Below are 19,911 nucleotides of genomic sequence, written 5' to 3' on the forward strand. Positions count from 1 at the left end.
GCCTGGAAATGTGTGTGTTTTGCTTGCATGGGGTTTAACTGTAGGTGTACAAACAGTGTCATGCTGTAATTCCCTTTAACAATACTGAACAAGTTCATCGCCATAGCTCACAATGATGGATGATGTGGACACACTCGTTAGACACACTTGGATTTGTCGTGCCCTCTGCTCAAACTGCCACCTGCTTGCGGCCTCATTTGAAGTGGTGCCTGGCTCTACCAAGGAGGGAAACTTACATAATTTGGCAGATAGAGATGATATGTGTGAAAACTGCTTCAGGCATATTGAAGGAATCAAACAAAGTTCAGTTTTGACATCTCTAAACACTTGTTTTGACATCTTTGATTCATCAGTAAGTCCCAAATATTCCAGAATTTTATGATCCTGGCGGGTCTACCTTTTCTCCTGTTGTTGCTGAGCTCATCTTTCTTATCTGATGGTACATTCCTGCATGTCAGGCACCTCAGCTGTGCGCTTTGTTGCCTTGTTGGTTGCTACTATTAATAGTACTTTGGCATAGACCAGGGAACCTCCCTGCATTTGTCTCTGCCTCAGCAGAGTGGGCCTGCAGAGGACAGCTATTTACCCAGTCTTTGTGCTCAGCGGGCCTCAGTGTTTGCCCTGCAGGGAGTGCCTCTGCTTGAGGGCCTTTTCGTGTGAATGTGGGTGGGTGGGTGGAGTGGGGTAACAGAGAAGAATGGGATAAACCCTATAGGATGGAGAAGGAGTGGGAAAGGTGCTTGATTTGGATTGCAGTGATCAGGGGTCTGGGGACTGTCACATGCCCATCCTTCAAATAACAAGCCCAGGCCAGGGTAGGACATTTAACATCTGAGGGCATGAGTGAGTGTGTGTACATAATGACGTCCCGTGGGTGCATGTGTGCATGGAAAGATGACAGAAGACTACAGAGGCACAAAGGGTCAGGGAAAGGACCCAACAAGGGATGCAGAAATAGTGCAGGGCCAAAGTCTTTCGGGCCGACCGTCATTTGGGGTCCCAAATGGATCACAACTCACCTATGCATGTCTCAGTGTGCGCATTCACGTGGGATATACTGAAATTCTCGACATTTATCAGTCCCGGTGTGTAAACAATGAAGGCCAAGAATCTTCCACTGGAACAGTTTTCTAGAAACGCTCCGTGTCCATCCCATATGACAGTCTCCCCCACTCTCCCTCCCTCCCTCCCTGCTCCCAGCGCAGGAACAAAAAGACATCTGAGCCATGCAGATGAGGAACAAAACTCAGAACACTTTGTGCAGCCGCCACTGCGCTCCAGTTTCACAAAGTCTCTGACAGGGGGAGCGGCGCGCTGTTTTTACGCATAGCCTCCAGTCCAGCAGCCTATTGTAGACATTGTAAAGTAGCCGCGTAGTACATTTGTGGAGAGGACACAGCTCTGATAAATGGATACCTGAGTCCAGAGTAGAATAGCTTTTACCAAGAGAAAAAACAAGATATGCGCTTTTTGGAGACGCTGCGTAAATGCGTGACGCATGGACTTTTTTCTTTTTATTTTGACCGACAGAGGAGAGGTTTTCTCCGTTTTAACTTCAAATTTCAAATCAAATCAAATCAATCAAGCCAACAGATCCACAAAAAGAAGACAAAAGGGCTTTCCATGTGATTTTTTTTTAACCAAACCGTGACCGCACAGTCTATTCCCGGACGTTTTGTCGTAAAAGAGACGCAAATCGTGCTTTGAAAACTTATTTAGTCATTAACCATAAGAGCTGTTTGGAGACAAGACCGAACAGGTTACTAGAGGTAAGAAGCGGAGAGTCATGCCTGGAAAAACTGGCTTCTTTTCATTAAACGCTGGTTTGACGTGTCAGCGGAGACGTAGTACAAGAAGCAGATTGAGGGCAAACATTTCTTGCACTTCTGACTGTTTGACCGACTCTCCTCGCTTTCTCTTTCTCCGTGTTGAATTGTTTGTGTCACCGCAAACAAACTCCCCGCTAATTAGATTTTATATAGGCAGTAACCTGCCAACACCAGTTAGCTGTAGAGTTTTATTTTCTTCGTCCTGGGTAGATGTAACCGCCTGCAAAATGTCTTTCTTGACAAGTCATTCGGTCTCGTATTTCAGACCAGAATATCGTTTCCTTTAGACAGCTTCAGATATTTTTGAGAGGGCTTGTAGAAACAAATATCTTGAAGTTTAAAAAATGTTGATTTTTTTTCATCACAAATAATACAGAGTAACAAAATAATGGTAACAAAAAGATGGGAAACTGCCCCATCCTTTGGTTATATTTAATTCATAGTTCAGTCAGACTTGAGAGCCATATAAAACACAATGAACTAACTTAACTCACTGGTTATTACTGTGTATTTACCATCCACTGTCTCTGTTCTTGTTCAGGGTGCTGAGGCTCTACAAGAAGGACTCCGGCCATAGAAAAAAAAGCATTTTTGGCCCCACATAAAGGAGGAGGAGGCGCTTCTTGCCTTGAAGCTGAGACGTTTTTAGATGGATTCTTTATGTCTGCTTCAGCACCGGAGCAGACGGTCTGCTCTGAACATTTGCAAGCCGTGACAGCACGTTACAAAACATGACGCATCGTAGCGTATGGATTGCCAAAAACATGAGCTGCTGCACCCAGCGCGGAAGAAGGAGAAGAAGAAGAAGCGGCTTCCCTGTCCTCTGCGGTGCGGAGCAGGACGCGCGCAGGACAGCTGGTAAGGCGCCATTCAGGGTCCGTGCAAAGTTGCTCGAGAAGTGATTTAAGACTTTGTCACAGCGGTTTAGAGTGATGGTGCTAATATCTTTATGCTTGCTGTAAAAGCAGACCGGGGCCTCTTGTCTTCGTGTTTGCTGTGACAACACTGAAATGATCGTTTGATGTTTGATTTGCTTTCACTTCAGCCGCTCTCAAACCTCCCCGCACGCACCTGCCAGCTGCTTTGGACTCCTCTGACTCTTAGGATCACTGTGACCTGGATTCAGAGCTGGGCTTCATTCACTGTTTATTGGGAGGGCATTAATGAAACGCAGTCTCGTAGGAGGGTAGTGGATGTGTTTGTTCCTGTGGTGTTTATAAAGTTAAGTTATATGAGTTATAGTCAGAAGTGTTTACAAGGTGCCAGAAGGGGAAGGGGGGCCTCGGAACTGCGGAAAAATATAAATCAAAGGTACTGTGGTTTTATAGGTGTGTGTGTATTCTCAAAGAGAGGACAGTGGCAGTCAGAAGTCCTCCAGTGTGATCCCTTCTGTGGTGGGCTGCAAATCTAAATATCAAAGTGCCGATTACACACATACAGAGAGAGAAACAGAGAGAGAGAGAGAGACTTACAGCTGCGTGTGTTCTCCTCCTTTCCAGAGGCTTTGAGGGGATCATGGCCAGATGAAGTCTTTAAGCTTCAGGTGTTGTGACATTCAGGGTATTTTGTGTTGATCACTCTGGCTTTACCGCTCTGTTACTGTTTCGGGATCTATTTCAACTTTAATCTGTATTCTTCTCGTTCCTTGCATTCAGACTTTCAGCATCCGGTGATTTCCCTCCTGAAATGTCAAGATTTGTCTGCTCAAAAACGTGATTATGGCTAACTGACTCACACATTTGTACATGAACTTTCATGCTTACACTCTGACTCAATGACCCTGTGACTCACACAGTCATATACATACAATGTCTCTCTCACACACACTCACACATGAGGCCCATTTGGAGGGAGGCAGGCCTCTGATGTTCAGAGCCACTGAGAGAGTCAGCAGTGTTTTCTCGATTTTTCTCGATGAATCTCTGTGTGTCCAGGCGCTTTGGCATCACCTGAGACTTGTCGCACGTCCCCAGCAGGCGTCGCCCGCTGAATTTCTGTAAAGCCTGTGAAAACTTGTCATGCCATTGAAGCGGCCTTGTTTTTACTTTACTCTGGATTGTTTCAAAATCTCCAGTTTGTTCTCAGGAGGAACCTGAGGGTATGGCCTCGGCTTCAGGCATCTCACACTCGCCCGTCACGCTGCCACAGCTTTCACTTCCTCCAGTCAAAGGTCATGGGGGTCAGTGGCCCCGCTGAGGGTCAGGTACAGCCGGCCGGCATGCTCTCTTTTCCAGCAGCCTGCTGATGTGTGGTCTGGCTTGTTTTAACTGGCATGTGGCTTTGCAAGAGTTAGCGTGCCGTTTGTTGGTGTTACGGTGTTAACTCTTTCTTAATCTGACGCCAGCCGGGGTCGCAGAGGAGCCACTTAAACACTTATAATCAAAACTAAAACACGAGTTAATTTAAATAAAAGCATCCTCGTTGATAGACTTGGATCCGCTGTGACACTATTTGTCTTCCCCTCTGGTTTTATTACTCACTAAGCCTTCATCCGCAGGGCCTGATACCTCAGTTATTACGTGGTGTGTTTAATTTAATATTCTGGGACATATTGAGGATAAAAACACTCATATCTTTTTTTTTCCTTTAAAGCAAGATTGCATCTCTCAGATTTGCCAAAAAAAACATAACCTCTGCTTCTGCTGACAATCAAGTGGAATGAAGTGAGGAAAACAGCAGAAGGTAGGGGGAACATTCAGTCACTTCTGGAGGTTTAAAACAAAAACAAAAAGTCCCACAAAGTTTGGAGCAGAGTTGTTTTACGGGGGGACTTTAAACAAAGTAACCATAAATCTTATAAACTGATCATATTGACAATTTTAACATCACACATCTGTCTCACCAGGCAAAACCTGTTAACTTTAAAGCAGATGAGAACTCGACAATTCAGTACAAATAAATAATATTTACTAAATATTGATCATTAGAACAGCATCCATCAGAGCACAGAGGTTATTCTGAACATCCTGCTTCTCATAGGTTCATTTTGTTTGAAAATAAATCTTTCATCACAGCATGTGTGCTTTAAATCGAGCTGCTCAGATTAGAACGACTGATAGAAAACTGAACTCTTGTTTAACCTTCAGAATGGCATCATGAGGATGACGTAACACTGTTTGTTATCAAATTAATGATCGAATTGGTGAAAATTAACAGAATGATAATATTAATAATTAATCAGTAAAGTTTACTCACCAAGCCACTGACCTATCACATGATCCGAATTTTTTGTATGCCTTCAAGTCGAAGGTTAAAAAGTGTCTCCAAATAAGAACTCACGTTGTACGTCTGTCGTGGGAATTTAAAAAGAAACGTGATCGCAAAGTAATTAAAGTGTGACCAAATACCTTTTATGCCTAATCGTCTGATAATGTGTGGCTGTATATTTCCTGGATTAGTCATATTGACAACACGAGAGATTAAAAAGCAGATAAAGCCTTGTGCTTTTAAGAATAGAAAAGCTGATTTCCATCACAAACAGTGAAACCTACTCATTGTTCACTGAGCACATTAATCTGACTGACTTCAGATTAAAGCATATGATTCATTTCACAGCAATACTGATGCAGTGCAACATTCAAGCAATACACCAGACCACAATCTTTCCAGATTAATGGACACCCGTCAGTAAAAGATGGATGCGTGCTCTGCGCAGGGAGGCTTGTCTTCGTCTGCGCCTCTGCTTCGGTGTGTGTAACGTTACTCTGGCTGTTTTGTCCCAGCACTAATGGAGAGAGCGCAGGGAGAGAGATTGATTATGCAACGTGAGGTGCCACAGGGCAACTTCAATCTGGAAGTGCTTAGAGTACGCAGCGAACCACAGTGATTCCTTCAGGGCAAATTGAAGGAGGCATGATCTGACATAAAGGAATTTCAATTTGTTAGATGTATTCCTTCAGACAAATGCTTCCCATGCTACTTCTGTTTTCTGTGTCCCTGCTTTTGTAGCGCTGGACAATCTCGTGTAACTACACAGGGGGAATTACTCCTTTCTGTGATCTTGGATTGTTTTCTTGTTGTCGAGCACTTTGGCTTTTTTTTTAAGTTCAAACACTTTAAATTATTTAGAACAAAGCAAAAGTTAATATGTTTGGAGCCGCTGATGAAACATAAAGCTTAACCTTTGTGCTTATCGTAAAATCTTCCTCTTAAAACAACTTTTTCTCTGAATACTGAAGAATGTTAACTAGCCCAGCGCCATGTTTGTGTCTCTGAGAGCGCTTTTTGATACAATAAGCTGTATTCTTCTGAAATTAGCAGGTCAGATTCATTAATCATAGCGTCTGAGGGCCGCTTTGAACTATCAGGCCAGGTCATTAGAGCCAGCCTGTCTGGGGTGGGAGAGGGTGACACGGAAACACTTTGGAGAGCGCTGGTTCAACCAGACCCAAGTCACACTAATAATGACCTGCGTGTGTGTGTGTGTGTGTGTGTGTGCGCGCGCACATGCGTGTGTATGTGTGAGAGAGAGAGAGAAAGAGAGGGAGTGTGTGTCACTTATAACCACTTCTCTGAGAGCTATTCTCAGGCACAGTGTGGGCTTAATTTGAAGAAATAACAACATGAGATTGGAACAAGAAAAGGTTGCAAGGGTGCAGGAGGGGGGGGGATTATGGGAGAAGAAATTTCAGTGTGGGTGTGTGCGTTTGTGTGTGATTTGCACTGCCAGTTTTTCCTGGAAATATAAGCTTTACAGTGTTTTGGCGGGGGGGGGGGGGAGTTTATGACAAATGCATGTGTGCGTGTGCATGTGTGTTTTCTATCTATTCCTGTCCATCCCTCTGTGTTCTCCCCCGCTGTCCTTTCTGCGGCCTTTTAAGCGCTGCCGTCCTCACAAACACCGGAAAGTGAAATCCTATCCTCCGATCATCGCTCCAGCATAGCTAAAATGTGTTCCCATTTAAGGTGAGGCTCAACCAACGGCTCTCTGTGTGGCTTCCTTTTAAAACCAACTTAATCAGGCAGGAATTTGGGTTATTAGGGTCAGGGACACTGGGAAGCAGCTTTAGTGAGAAGCAAAGTGAAGGGAAGCGAGACGGTGAGGACACAGATGTGTCGCATCAGCTGTTGCTGTCTTTAACTCATGGGAAAGCAGGCGGTGCGCAGAGAAAGGTGGTGTCCCGTCTAATTTACCTGATCGGGTCACGAGACGCTTACAGGTCTGATGCATTGTGGGATTCTGTGTGGATAATTAGCGATAACTACACTATAGCTAAACTTTCCAGTGACCCTGCACACTTAATCTTGTCTAGAGGCGGTGGTACTAAATTCCAGCTGATGTGGAAAAATCTAGAAGGTTTATATGCTCATTATACCGGAAACCTACTGAAAGCTTGTGTTTTTCTAGCTCTCCTGCTAATTTTAGCAAGGTATTCGCCACTTTAACATCTAAAATTTAGCAACAGATACAAGCAGTGTCAAACACAAGCTATCAGAAAAAATCACATAGATTTTGAATTACTCTATTATTGATTATTTTGGGCTGACTGGGAAACCAGTTGTGTGAACGACAAAGCAGTTGCCCCGATACTCAACAGATTTGGAGAAACATTAGCATTGATTCAGTTGTGTTTGTGTCCTGCAAAGTTAGCAACTAGAGGGTGAATTCATTGAAACAGTTTCTTCTAAAGTAGCAGACATTTCCTTCAGATGATGAGAACAAAACTGAACTAAAGTAAGAGTGAATGCTGGACATGTTCCCGCCACTTGCAAATGAAAAGCTTTATTGAGTGCAGTTAGCTTAAAAAAGCTAAAATAACCTCTCTGTTGCTTAGCTGAACTATCGAGCCTTCAGATCATTTTCTGAAGGTTTGTCACTGCGAATGAACCCTTTACACATCACATGCTGACGTCTGATCCCTTTTCACTACAAAAATATTGAGTAGTGTAGGATGTGACAACATTCGCCATAATTCATAGACTGGGACATGTGCAGCAGCAGATGATAATGGATCAAAACCTCATATCTCAGAGCCTTTTTGCAGCACATACAGATATCTGCAAACACTGATGATACATAATAAAATTATTGGGGTTTTTTTTTTTGTTGTTGTTTTTTTTCCTAACACCTCAGTAGGTATTACTATACTTCTGGCTCTTGGAGGCTTTAAACCAGTTTAAAAAATCAATGTGCTTTTTTCCCTCATAATGAAATGTAACTGACAGATTTATGCAAACATACAATCAACAGAAACATCAAACGCCCATTGTATGACGAATTTCTCAAAGAAGGTGTAATTAGTAAGGTCCATATAAGGCATGCAAGACATGTAAAAACAAATGGAAGAGTCTGATTTGCATTTCTGAAATTTCACACCGCTGCAATGTGGTCACTTTACATTTTTACTTGCTTAGTCATACAATACGTCTGATCATTTCCTCTCCGTTGGCTCTGTTACAGCCTCAGCTTTCTGCTTCATTGAGAGCATGTTTCCATTCGTGGAGTCAGGTGGCTTTGGCCATTCAAACGACGACAGCGTTCTCTCTCTCTCTCTCTAACTCAGTTGCAATAAAGCCATCAGGGCTGCCGCTCAAGGTGAGCGCGCTGGTCATGGATGACACTTTTATGACCCGCAGAAAAATGCATTTTACCGTGCTTGTTGTGACCCAATGATCCCAGCACTTTGACAGTCTGCCATAACTCTTTCTGGCAACCTGACCCTAAATGTGTGAGGGCGTTAATCTAGAACTGTTCCACTTCAAACACATTGCTCCCCATGAAAAGTGCTTCATCCCACTTATCCCACCAAGAAACCATTAAACACTTTTTTTTCCTCTGGAGTTTCCTCGCCTCAGAGAAAGCTGCAGGGTCAGTGAAGTAAATCACTTATCACTCAGGTTTACTATTAGGCAGCCAATAAGTTTAACTCCAATAGGTATGTCTAATGAGGTCCAGGTTGTGGTGTTTAACTGCTCGAGTAAAGCATTTTCTTTTCCGTTCTTTACTTTTCGATCCAGATTAAAGCTCATTCTAGCAGTATCTCTTAAGTTCATGTGGCAAATATGTAAGCAAACAGCTGCCTGTTTACACATAATGTGATAAGACTTCTGTCCACGTGATGAATGTAGGAAGCAGGCCTATCAACTATCAAAGAAAATTACTGGTGGACTGAAATTAGAAACTGTCTATAGCAGCCGATTGGTCGCTGGGGCTGCAGAAATCATACATACACCAAAGGCTACTCTTTTTAAGTATATCAAATCATTTCATTAAATACCAATAGACTCTAAACCGTCCATTTTCTTCTGTTTGTCCAGCTCAGGGTTGCAGAGAGCTGGAACCTATGTAATGCAGAGTACACCCTGGTACAGGTTGCCCGTCTGCTGAAGGGCTACCACGGAGAGACAAACATTCACACTCGCAGTCACACATGCAGCCAATTTAGAATCATAAATTAACCCAAAAGATGCTGGAGGAAGCAGGCACAGGGAGAACATACAAACTCCAACCTGCAGATTCAAACCCAGGATCTTCTAGCTGTGAAGTGGCGGTGCTAAACCACTGTGCCGCCCATATCTGAAAGCTGTTACCTGTGTGAAAGACTGTCAGACACCTACGGGCTCAGATGTTGTCGCTCAGTTATAAAGATGAAGACATGTGGTGAGGTCATACGGATTCACTCCTCACCATCCTCTTCCGGGCACTGCGGTGTCCACACCTCTGATTATCCCGGCCTCCTCTGTGTGGCCTCAAGTATGTGTGCGTGTGTGGGAACTGTGAAAATTTAACAAAAATAGTTCGTGTTTCTGTGGCAGGGAAAGGATTACAAGAAAAGACCAACAGGCGGAGAGACTGTACGTGCACACATGTGTGTGTTTCGGGGGGACCTATCTGAACCGAGGCATGGGACCTGCTATCTGTTTCTCATTTTAGCGCCGTTCTGTGGTTTTCCAGCAGTGACAGGCCAAGGAGTGGAAACTGGCACTAACGAGCAATTACATCCTGCCTGCCTGCCAGGGATTATGGGATTACAGGCTGACCGGGCTTCAGTCTGCGCTCCCTTTCTGCACTCTCATTTTGTCATTCCCTTGCCTTCCTTGTGTTCGCGCTTATCTTTGCTTTCAGACCTCTCCCATTCAGTGGTTCAATTATCTTTTTCTCATTTTTCTTTCCCCTGGAAAGTAACCCATTGTCTATTTTTAATTCTCCTTACTCGTTTGTTCATTATTATCTCATTCTCCTTATCGCTCCTCCTCCTCTTCCTCCTCCTCCTAGCCTTTTCTCCTTTTGACTTCATGGCCCCCTCACATAGTTTAAACATGCTGTCGTTAACCGCTGAAGAGTGAAATTGGTTTAGTCGTAAAGGGGAAGAAAGGACACTTATCAAGAGCAAAATACATTTAATGTGCGTGAACTTTTAATAAGAAGGGTGAAAATGAGAAACAAAGGGTAGAGGGTGAGAGTCAGGAGAATGGCACGTTAATGTCTGAGTTTAAGCCGTAGCCCCAAATTACAAATTTGTCCCAGAAGACACAAGTTTTTACTGTTTAACGCCCTGGAGTGTTTTGTTTTGTGCAGATTAATGAAAAAAAAAACCCTGAAAATCCTGTCAACAGCATGTTACAAGCAAGATTAAAGTAAAGTTCACGCTGGTTAGATGCATATATCTGTGGAGCTTTGGGGCACAAGCTGATATTATGCTACCTTTTCGAGGGGACCTCCCCAGATTTCTTGGTGTCTGGTAGTGATCAGGCTGCTCTCCTGGTGTTCAGCCTCTTTCTCCTCTTACAGGTGTCTTTTATTGAGCCAGCGGTGATTTACTGTACTCTTGTTTTTCTCCTCGCTCCTGCAATCAGGCACCGTGGTAGTGACAGGTTAAAGCTGGAGGTCAGAACATTTTACCGGCGTTCACACAGCAGAAGAGAGAGCGACTCTAATAGGAAGTTATTATCGGCGTTTGGGTTTTGTGGGGAGACTAAACACCAGAGAGCTTGGAGCTTTTTTCTTTCTTCACAATAGTGAGAGGTTTATGGAGGCTCTGTGAGTAACGCTCAGGTCTGTAATAGTATACAGTGAACCCACAGATCACTGATCAGAAAAACATCTTGGTGAGTAATAGACGGGAAATCAATGTAATATTTATACGGCCTTACAAATGTACAGTATAGCTGCAGAAAAGTTCAGGGAAAAAAGAGTGTTTGAGACAAATGTGTGACAGATGTGTGAGGTATGTCACTAATGAGGCCGATTATGACTCAGCAAGTAGAACAGCAGATTCTGCACAATATGTTTAAATGAGGATGAAGGAGGGCCTAAATGATTCTTTGGGTTTTATTATCTTATAATATATATTATATTAACTTTTATCTTTCAGACAGAAAAGTGAAATCTAAAGAGAGACATTTTACTGACTAAGCTTATACAGTTGCTTTTTTTAAAAACAAAATTTAGATGCTGTGTTCCCCTAAATGAATCCCATATTGCACTCTTATATAATAGAAAAGCATGTTTCTGTGTTGCATCACTTTTGTGGTTTGTATGTTTTGATGCTCGTAAGATGAAGGCCCAAATTATCCCAAATTATTCCCTGCTTCAGTTCAGCATGCATTCTGTCCAGTTAACTGATGTTAGTTTTACACTTGGGTCCTCTTTTCTAGAAGCTGGTGTCTTTTCTTATATCTTAAATAAATATTCCCAGAACACAGTCCGCATCCACCCTGTGCAAGCACTTAAACACCATTTGGAGTAGCTATGCACTCCAGTCCTGTAAGCTCCGCGAGTATTAACTGGCTCTGTCTTCATGGGTTGCTCTCGCTTTTGGAGAGGTTGCCCACTTAACTAACTGTGAACAACAACCGCACCGCCGAGGAGCAACAACGTAAATGGAAGGTGACAAGAACTCTTTGCTGCAGACATGCAGGCTGATGGACAAACCAAAGCCTTTAATCAGCCAAACAAGGAAGAAACATATGCTTAGCTGTCTAAACACACACACACATATACTGTATATATCAGCAAGCTTGTGTCAGTCTGCAGCTCTTCAGGACCTTCAGTGGTGTGCTCTTTTTTATTTCCCCCTCTCTCCACCCCTCAACTCCTCCACCCATCTCTGAAAAGCCTGGAGGCGTCGGGCTGTAAACAGCTCCACAGAGCCAGCGTGAAATGAACCAGCAGACAGGCCCATGTAGACTCCCAGCTCATTGATCTAAAAAGGGGTAAACACTCCCAGCTGTGGCATTAGGGGTTGAGAATGGCACCTCTCCAGAGACTCGGTGAGGATCTGCAGCCCCGTGTCCCACTTCACACTGCTGTTAGTTTCTAAATCAGCTCAGAGACAGTCGGAGATACAGAGCCCAGGAGTTGGAACGCTTTGGCTTTATGTCGCAGCGGCGGCGTCTGTTTTTCTGGCTGAGTTACGATCAGTTTGTCTCTCAATGTCCTCTTGTTCCCTCGCCCAACCCTCAGTGTGTGTAACCTCACTTTGCCTGGACTGGATCACCACAGCTGGAACAAGCAGGATTGCATAAATGCACCAACAGGTCTTATCAGGACCTGTGATCCATAACCTTTTGTCAGTCTTCCATCTCACTGCACAGACAGAACTTCTTTGTGACTGTTAAATAAACATGGTGCGCTGCATATCGGCGAGATCTATAGAGACGTGAACGGTACACGCTGGAATACGCTACAGTGGGCGTGCAGTGTTGCTGTATGTAGTTCAGTGCCAAAGTTACACAAAGCCTCTCAGAGATGATAGATGTGGTTTCAAAGATGTTGGAGGTAATTGTGGGCAGAGTGCTGTTTCAGAAAAAAACATGTTCGTGTCACATTTAAACAAGTCAAGCATACATCGCTGAAGTAATTCATTTATTAGCAGGCAAGCGGGGAAATTTCATTTACAAATAGTCACAAAGCGAAAAAATGAATTTAAGCAGAAATACAAAAGAGACAAAGAAGGCAAAGACTAAATGAAAGTGAAAAGTGAAAGTTTGGTCTTTAGGCTTTTAAATAAAAATCCCTGATTTGGCATCTTGTAGACTAAGCATCACCTGATTATCTCATGCTTTTAACCTTAATTACCTCATGTTTTAACCTTGATTACATCATATTTTTTAACATTGATTACCTCATGTTTTTAACCCAGATTACATCACATTTCTAACCCCAATTACCTCATGTTTTTAACACTAGCCTTGGAATATACAGAAATCTCGATCCAACCTCAATATTAATTGAAATGTAATCAAAAATCAATCATACCTGCATTTTTTTATGCTAATTAACCTCCTAGGACCTGTGGACATCACATTTTGGGTTATTTAGACTAAAATACTCAATTTGTCTCTACATGGGCCTGATATCCACTCACGAGGACATTATACTGCTACTGTTCTATCAAAATTTTAAACAAATATCCTCATATGTGGCGCTTATTTTTCTTAAAAACAAAAATAAGGTTAAAAAAAATCTGGTAATTCTTTGTTTTTACATTCATCAGGTCCCAATAAGCCCAAATATCAAAGAGAAATTAAAAATTCATGTCGTGGAAGAGTTCGGGTCTTAGGAGGTTAATATAGTTCCTTGTTTTTCCATTCATCATCATTTATCTAATGTGGACAAAATGTTCCTGAAATTTGAACATAAACAATTCCTTGATAAATGGGCACCTGCTGACGAAGATCCTGTAATATGATCAAACGCTCCAGAATGGCTACTAATGGACCTTGTGATTACACAGTGTTGTTGATGAACACTCAATCTCAATCAACGCTCACGATATATTTGGGTTCTGGTCTAATATTTGGACAAAGAAATTGATTCCAAGATGCTCCACTGGACTTTCAGAGTGGCAGCTGAGGTGTATATATATATATATATATATATATATATATGTATATATATATATATATATATTATAGTTCATACATGCATGTTCCCAGTCCAAACACCAGCTAATCAAATTATTCACTTAACCTGTGAACTGGTTACCTTTAAAGCTTCCAAGCAGTGTGAGCCACTGTTTTGGTGTCCGGCTGCCTTTGTTGAGCATTTTAAAGATGTTTTTCTTAAGTACTAAAGCAATATAAAGAAGAAACACCTACAACTTTGTGATAGTCTGATCTTCTTTGAGTTCCCCTTTTGGGAGGCCACAGTTTAACCTGATGACCTCATGTTGCAGGCGCTCCGCAGCCAGCACAATCCTCCACACAGCACGTACTATATATAAACATCTGCATCCGTGACACTTCTTATCACCTGTCCTGCATCTCTGTGGTTTTTGTCTGGGACCTCCGTGAAGTGCTCTTGCCATGCCTGGTTCCCCCTGCTTGTACCTCTGCCACAGGAATAACCCTAAAGAATGCCTTTGACAAGTAAATTGCAGATACTGGCTTTTGTTGCCGGACTGGGGTTGTTTGCATGGATGTATGAACAGACAAGCCAACACTAGCCACAGTAACTGGCAGCATACACTAGTCTCTTACTGAAGCAGCAACCAAAACATTGTCCTCATGTACTGAGGACGTGATTTATGTGACATGTCGGCTTGCTCAGGGGCCCATGGGCCTGTTTTCTTTTACAGTATCTGGACAATTGTGAATGTATACACACCATATCGCCCGCATGTTGTCCCTTTAGTTTATGTTATCCTTTTCAAAGGAGTTCTAGGAGGAGGAAAGTTGAAGCCTTGTTCTTGTTCTTAAATTCCTCTGTCCCTCTCTTTCTTTCCAGGTGGGACCAGATGGAGGATTCGGAGGGCGGATAGACAAGACGTTACTTCTGCAAAGGGCAAGGTTTGTCTGCAGCAAGCACACTCATACTTACCTCTCCTCCAACTTCTGCCTGTTTTTCTCTTCACCTCCTTTCTGTTCTCCATCTTTTTCAAACTCACTTAAATGAAATCCTCCTCTGTACATATAAGCTCACCTTATAAGTTTTCAGTTTGACTGTGCAGACCACTATAAACCAGAGGAAGAGTTATGTGTGTGTATAAATTGTTAATGAAATCCATCCCCACCAGACTCAGAAATGAGCTTTTCATGAAGCCCTGTCAGCACCGAAGCTTTCGGTGCTAAATGATAAGCCAGCGGACGGAGCTTGATCCAAGGCGGAAATAAAGCACAGTTATTTCACTTAAATATCACTGAAGATGAAACAGGCTTGAGACAAAGCTGCCGCTGCAGCTCTTTTGAGGGGCTTATTAAAAACCTGTGTGTTTTAGAAGCTCTTCTGAGTAGAATCTTATTATCTTTATCAGGTTTATATCTGTAAAGCTCCCCGTCAGCTGAGTTTTGTGGTTAGGCAAATTATTCCTCTGGTGTTAACTGATATTTGTTTGTAATTACACTTCTCTGAAAACTCGCTGCCTTAGAAACCTTAGAACTACTCTACTTACCTTAATATGTCTTAATATGTCTTATACAATCTACATTAAAGAACTGTTATAGATAGATAGATAGATAGATAGATAGATAGATAGATAGATAGATAGATAGATAGATAGATAGATAGATAGATAGATAGATAGATAGATAGATAGATAGATAGATAGATAGATAGATAGATAGATAGATAGATAGATAGATAGATAGATAGATAGATAGATAGATGCATGCCAACCAGCTCAATATTTCTTAGTGCAGGAGGAAGAGAGCTCCAGAGCCGAGGAGCAGAGCGACTGAAGGCTCTGTTCCCCATAGTGATAAGGTGTGAGGGTGGAACAGTAAGATGAATAGCAGATGATGATCTGAGAAGGCGGGAAGCAGTGGTGATATGGAGCAGGTCACACAAATATGAAGGAGCAGATTTATGGATACACTTGTATGTAAGAAGTAAGATTTTAAAATTTATCCTGGCTTCTACAGGCAACCAGTGAAGCTGCTGAAGAACTGGAGTAATATGAGCTAGTTATGACCCTAGCTGCAGAATTTTGAAGAAGTTGGAGTTTATGAAGGGACCTTTTAGGGAGACCAAATAGGAGGGAATTACAGTAATCAATACGGGACGTAATAAGACTATGGAAAAGGATGGTAGCAGCATGGGAAGTGAGGAAGGGACGGAGTCGGTTAATATTACGTAAGTGGAAGTAAGCAGACCGGGTTATGTAATTAATGTGAGACTGGAATGAAAGCGTATTATCAAGTATGACACCCAAACTCTTAACCTGAGGGGAGGGAAGGGTAGGAGAATTTTCAATGTTAATGGAAAAGCTGTGGGATTTGGTTAAGATAGATGGTGTACAGCCTACACATCTAAATTATACAGTGTTTTGATCCTTTTTAAAAAAAAATCACCACTCACGCTGTTTCTGAAGTTTTGCGTGACCTGATGTTGACACGGTTTAAACCAGGGGTGGGGAAACTCCAGCTCTCAGTGTCCTGCAGGTTTTAGATGTGTCCTTGATCCAACACAGCTGATTTAAATGGCTTCATTACCTCTTCAACATTTCTTGAAGTTCTCCAGAGGCCTGGTAATGAACTAGTCGTTTGATTCAGGTGTGTTGACCCAGGGTGAGATCTAAAACCCGCAGGAGTTCTCCACACCTGGTTTAAACATTTCCACGGTAACAGCGGCTTCCACAAGCAGAGATGTCACTTTTATGATTGTGGATAGAGTAGTTCTTTTCCACGCCATCACCATTAAAAATGTTTTTTGTTGAAATAAGGTTGATAAAACAGATTCGTGGTTTACAGGAGCACAGTCATTGTTTCGGTCTGCTTTGGATAGTCTCAACATTCTGGCTCAAAATCCCTATGGAGAATGTGTGGGACGTTTACTTTCAGAGGTACTGAGGGTACTGACAATTAGAGCCGAATTGTCTGTAAGTTGATATTATTATCAATCTATTGGTATCGGTATTTATATTGACTGACAAATGAAAATTAAACTGTAAATAACAGCTGGAAGAAGAACCTTCAACCATGTTATGAGGGTTCACCTTGCATAGTTTGTCCACCAGAGGGCACATTTTCCCTGCAAACACAACAACCAGCTGACCAGAGCGGAGGACTTTATTAACTATACATAACACATTTTAGGGAAATCTTTTTATGTGTTTGAAAGAGAATATATATCAAATAAGAACCAGCTGACATACTCTGTCTTCTTAGGTGCTGCTGTGGGTGCTCATTGCTTTGCTGCCTCTGGTGGAAGGAGCTCATATGAAAGGTGGTGCTGGTGTGGGATCAGACTCAGGCCACACTGTGGGCCTGCTGGGAAACCAGGAGGAGAGACAGCTTCCTGTGACGCTGCCTGAAATGGTGGAGGATAAGGAACAGAAAGAAGACAGTGACCCTTACTCTACTTGGCACCCTCTTTATGGTACTGAAGCTCTTTGGAAAGTGTTTTTGAGTGACTGATAACGCTAAAAAGCTCTCTCTATATATACATGTGCAGTCCATTTACTATATAAGTCATAGCACATAAGCTTTACTGAGCAGTACTAGAATGGAAAGATGGTTGAGAGAAGTCTGAGCCTGCTTTGTGTCTCAGGCCTTACAATACACTTACACGTGAAGTCATTTTATATTAAAATGCAGACGTGAGATTGTAGATTACTTAAGAAATACACCCCACTGCTCATAATTCTGTAAACTGGTGTTCACTCCCAGCCTACCATTTCCTTTCTTTCCTTCTCTTTCAGACCCTTTTGTAATGGATGAGGTGGATGACCATCCCAGCAGTCGCTGGGTAGGACGATCACCACGCTCCTCTGATCCCACAGAACCTCAGCCCAAGGGATCATCGAAGAAAAAGAAGAAGAAGAAAGAAAAGGAAGAAGAGACAGAAACAAGGAACAGAAAGGGTAAGGGGAGAAACGGACACCCGAAGCAGAGCAGCAGGCACTGCCGTGTGGAGAAGAAAGAGATGAGGGTTCGGGATCTAGGACTGGGATTTGATTCGGATGAAATCGTCCTTTTTAAGTTCTGTGTAGGCTCCTGCCAGGCCGAAAGAACAAACTATGACCTAGCACTGAAAGCACTGCTGGAGAATGGCTCGCTGCCTCGACGCACCGCCCGCAAGGTCAGCAGCCACCCCTGCTGCCGCCCCGACCGCTACGAGCCAGTATCGTTCATGGATGCCAAGACCACGTGGAGAACCATCCAATCGCTCTCTGCCGCCAGCTGCATGTGCATGGGCTGAATGATGAGTACAAACAGATAAGTGCCCAGGATGGATAAAGCTGAAGAGCCTCTGGCTGGATAGTGTGTGTGTCTGTGTGTGTGTGAGGCCCCGTGTTTAGGATTTGGCCATATGGGGGCACTGTCTCACACAGAAACAGAAAAGAAGAAGAAAAAGAGGCCACTTGTTTGCCTCCCTGATACATTTCCTGCTGAGAAGGAAGTGGGCTGGCCGCAGCTGGACATTAAGGGCCAAGGTCAAAATCAAGAGACTGAGGGGGAGGTCATTAGGGAAGCCCAGTCTGGATACTGTTCCCTCATTAAAGGGTGAATTCTTTTTAACTGAATAACCGGTAATTAATGCAGGATACTAAAGCCTGGTTATTATACACAGAGACCTTCTTCATGTGTTTGATTTCATTTGGGCGAGACCTGAAGGCTGAAGCTCAAGCGATGTAAAGAAAATTTACAGTTAAAGGACGCTTTGTTTCCATTCAGACCATTCATGCTCGGTGAGAACAGGTGTTTCCACAAGATTCGTTCTCTTCCCGCACACAGACAGGGACATTACATTGTGTCTTCTCTATGTTCAGGTGAACTCAGCCAGATGGATGCCATGCATCTTCATGTATTACTGTATAAAAGTAAAGTATATTTATTTTGGATAAATTATTATTTATTTATTATGGCTTCATATGAGAGCTGTTTTTATGAACTCTATTGTAGATAATATCTATTTATTGCCAAGATTCACTTTTCATGTCGACAGTTACTTGTGCTCGCATACAGTACATTTTTTTTCTTTTCCAGATGCTGATTTTCACACTTACCCAGCACAGAAAGTCAAACTTTGGCTAAACAGTTTCTTCTAGGCAGAAGTAGATTGGATTTCTAAAATCTGGTTATTGATATTTTTTTCTATTGAGCAAAACAATATCCAAGAGGTCAAATTCTTATTTACTTTTCATCCCAGACTAACAGATATTGGGCAAAAATGGACCAACATTGAAACAATGTGGAAGAACTGATAAATATTGAATTTTGTTTACTTTGAGAGCATCTAACATAATTGAGTCTGGTGAGATATCTGTGTTTGTGGTCACCTTTGTGCTGGAAATAGTCATTTAAACTTTAATACATACTGCATTGTATGTACAGTGTGTAGTGAAGAGGATCAATTATGGTTTTCCTTTGCTGTTACATTGGTGGATGCTCTGTTTTAAACACTAAATACTGAGGTTATTGTATGAACAACTAATCCCAGTGAGCCAAACACTCAACTTCAGACAGTTTCTCGATGTGTCTTCAGAATAACCCCAGCCTTGATGACTGACATCAGCCTTTGACCAAGTAACATACTTACCAGTGGCCATGTTTTGTGTCCTATCAGTCCCAGCAATTTTGTGCTGACTAAATGCTCTAAGATATGAACTGAAAGTTATGTTTTACAATGCAATAACTTTGTTTGATTTTTTTTTTTACCAGCTATCAGTTAAATTGTTACCGACCCAGAATTTTAGAACTCGTGCATCCCTAATCTAGACGACAAGACCTTGAAGGTGATTTTTAGTTCTCATTCATACTCTCACTATGTCGCTCTGTCCTTATTATTATTATTATTATTGTTATTATGATGATTATAAAGCTTCCTTTATTTTTGTATGTTATTATCCTCTAAGGGAATAAAGTTTTTTTTATAATATACATCATGTTAGTACACCTATTATTCAGACTATTCTGTCCAGTTATCTGTGCAACAGTTACTGGTGTGAACTAACACCACAACTTAATTTGCCGATGAATTATCCTGTAGCGCCACCTGCTGGACTAGAATCTAAAGCGAACTGCAATGTTCGTTTTGACGCGAGAGGAACTTGCTGTCCTGCCACCTGTCTGCTGCCAGCTGGTGATGTCTGCTAAAACTTATTGTTCTTTATTGAACAGAACAGGCAAAACCGGTGATTTCGCTGCCTTTATTTATCTGCACAGACCAAATAACACATCCAGTAAGCACCTGAGCTCA

The 19,911-nt window shown here is 42.4% G+C and overlaps 1 protein-coding gene across 3 annotated transcripts; it reads left to right on the plus strand.

Moving 5' to 3' along the window:
* Nucleotides 1–1,259: 1,259 nt before the first annotated feature.
* On the plus strand, nt 1,260–19,592 carry LOC309694264 (uncharacterized protein). Of its 3 annotated transcripts, none has more exons than XM_082514202.1 (5): nt 1,260–1,769; nt 2,371–2,687; nt 14,500–14,561; nt 16,878–17,088; nt 17,411–19,592. In XM_082514202.1, exons 2-5 carry the CDS (start codon nt 2,561–2,563, stop codon nt 17,908–17,910), a joined length of 900 nt encoding a protein of 299 aa, XP_082370328.1. In that variant the 5' UTR covers nt 1,260–1,769; nt 2,371–2,560; the 3' UTR covers nt 17,911–19,592. The 3 variants fall into 3 exon arrangements, with proteins under 3 accessions (XP_082370328.1, XP_082370329.1, XP_082370330.1); XM_082514203.1 differs by lacking the exon at nt 1,260–1,769 and adding an exon at nt 1,838–2,220; XM_082514204.1 differs by lacking the exons at nt 1,260–1,769; nt 2,371–2,687 and adding an exon at nt 9,402–9,429.
* Nucleotides 19,593–19,911: the final 319 nt, after the last annotated feature.

The sequence above is a fragment of the Aulonocara stuartgranti genome (genome assembly GCF_965226115.1).
Source record: "Aulonocara stuartgranti genome assembly, chromosome: 18".
In the NCBI taxonomy this organism is placed as follows: Eukaryota; Metazoa; Chordata; class Actinopteri; order Cichliformes; family Cichlidae; genus Aulonocara; species Aulonocara stuartgranti.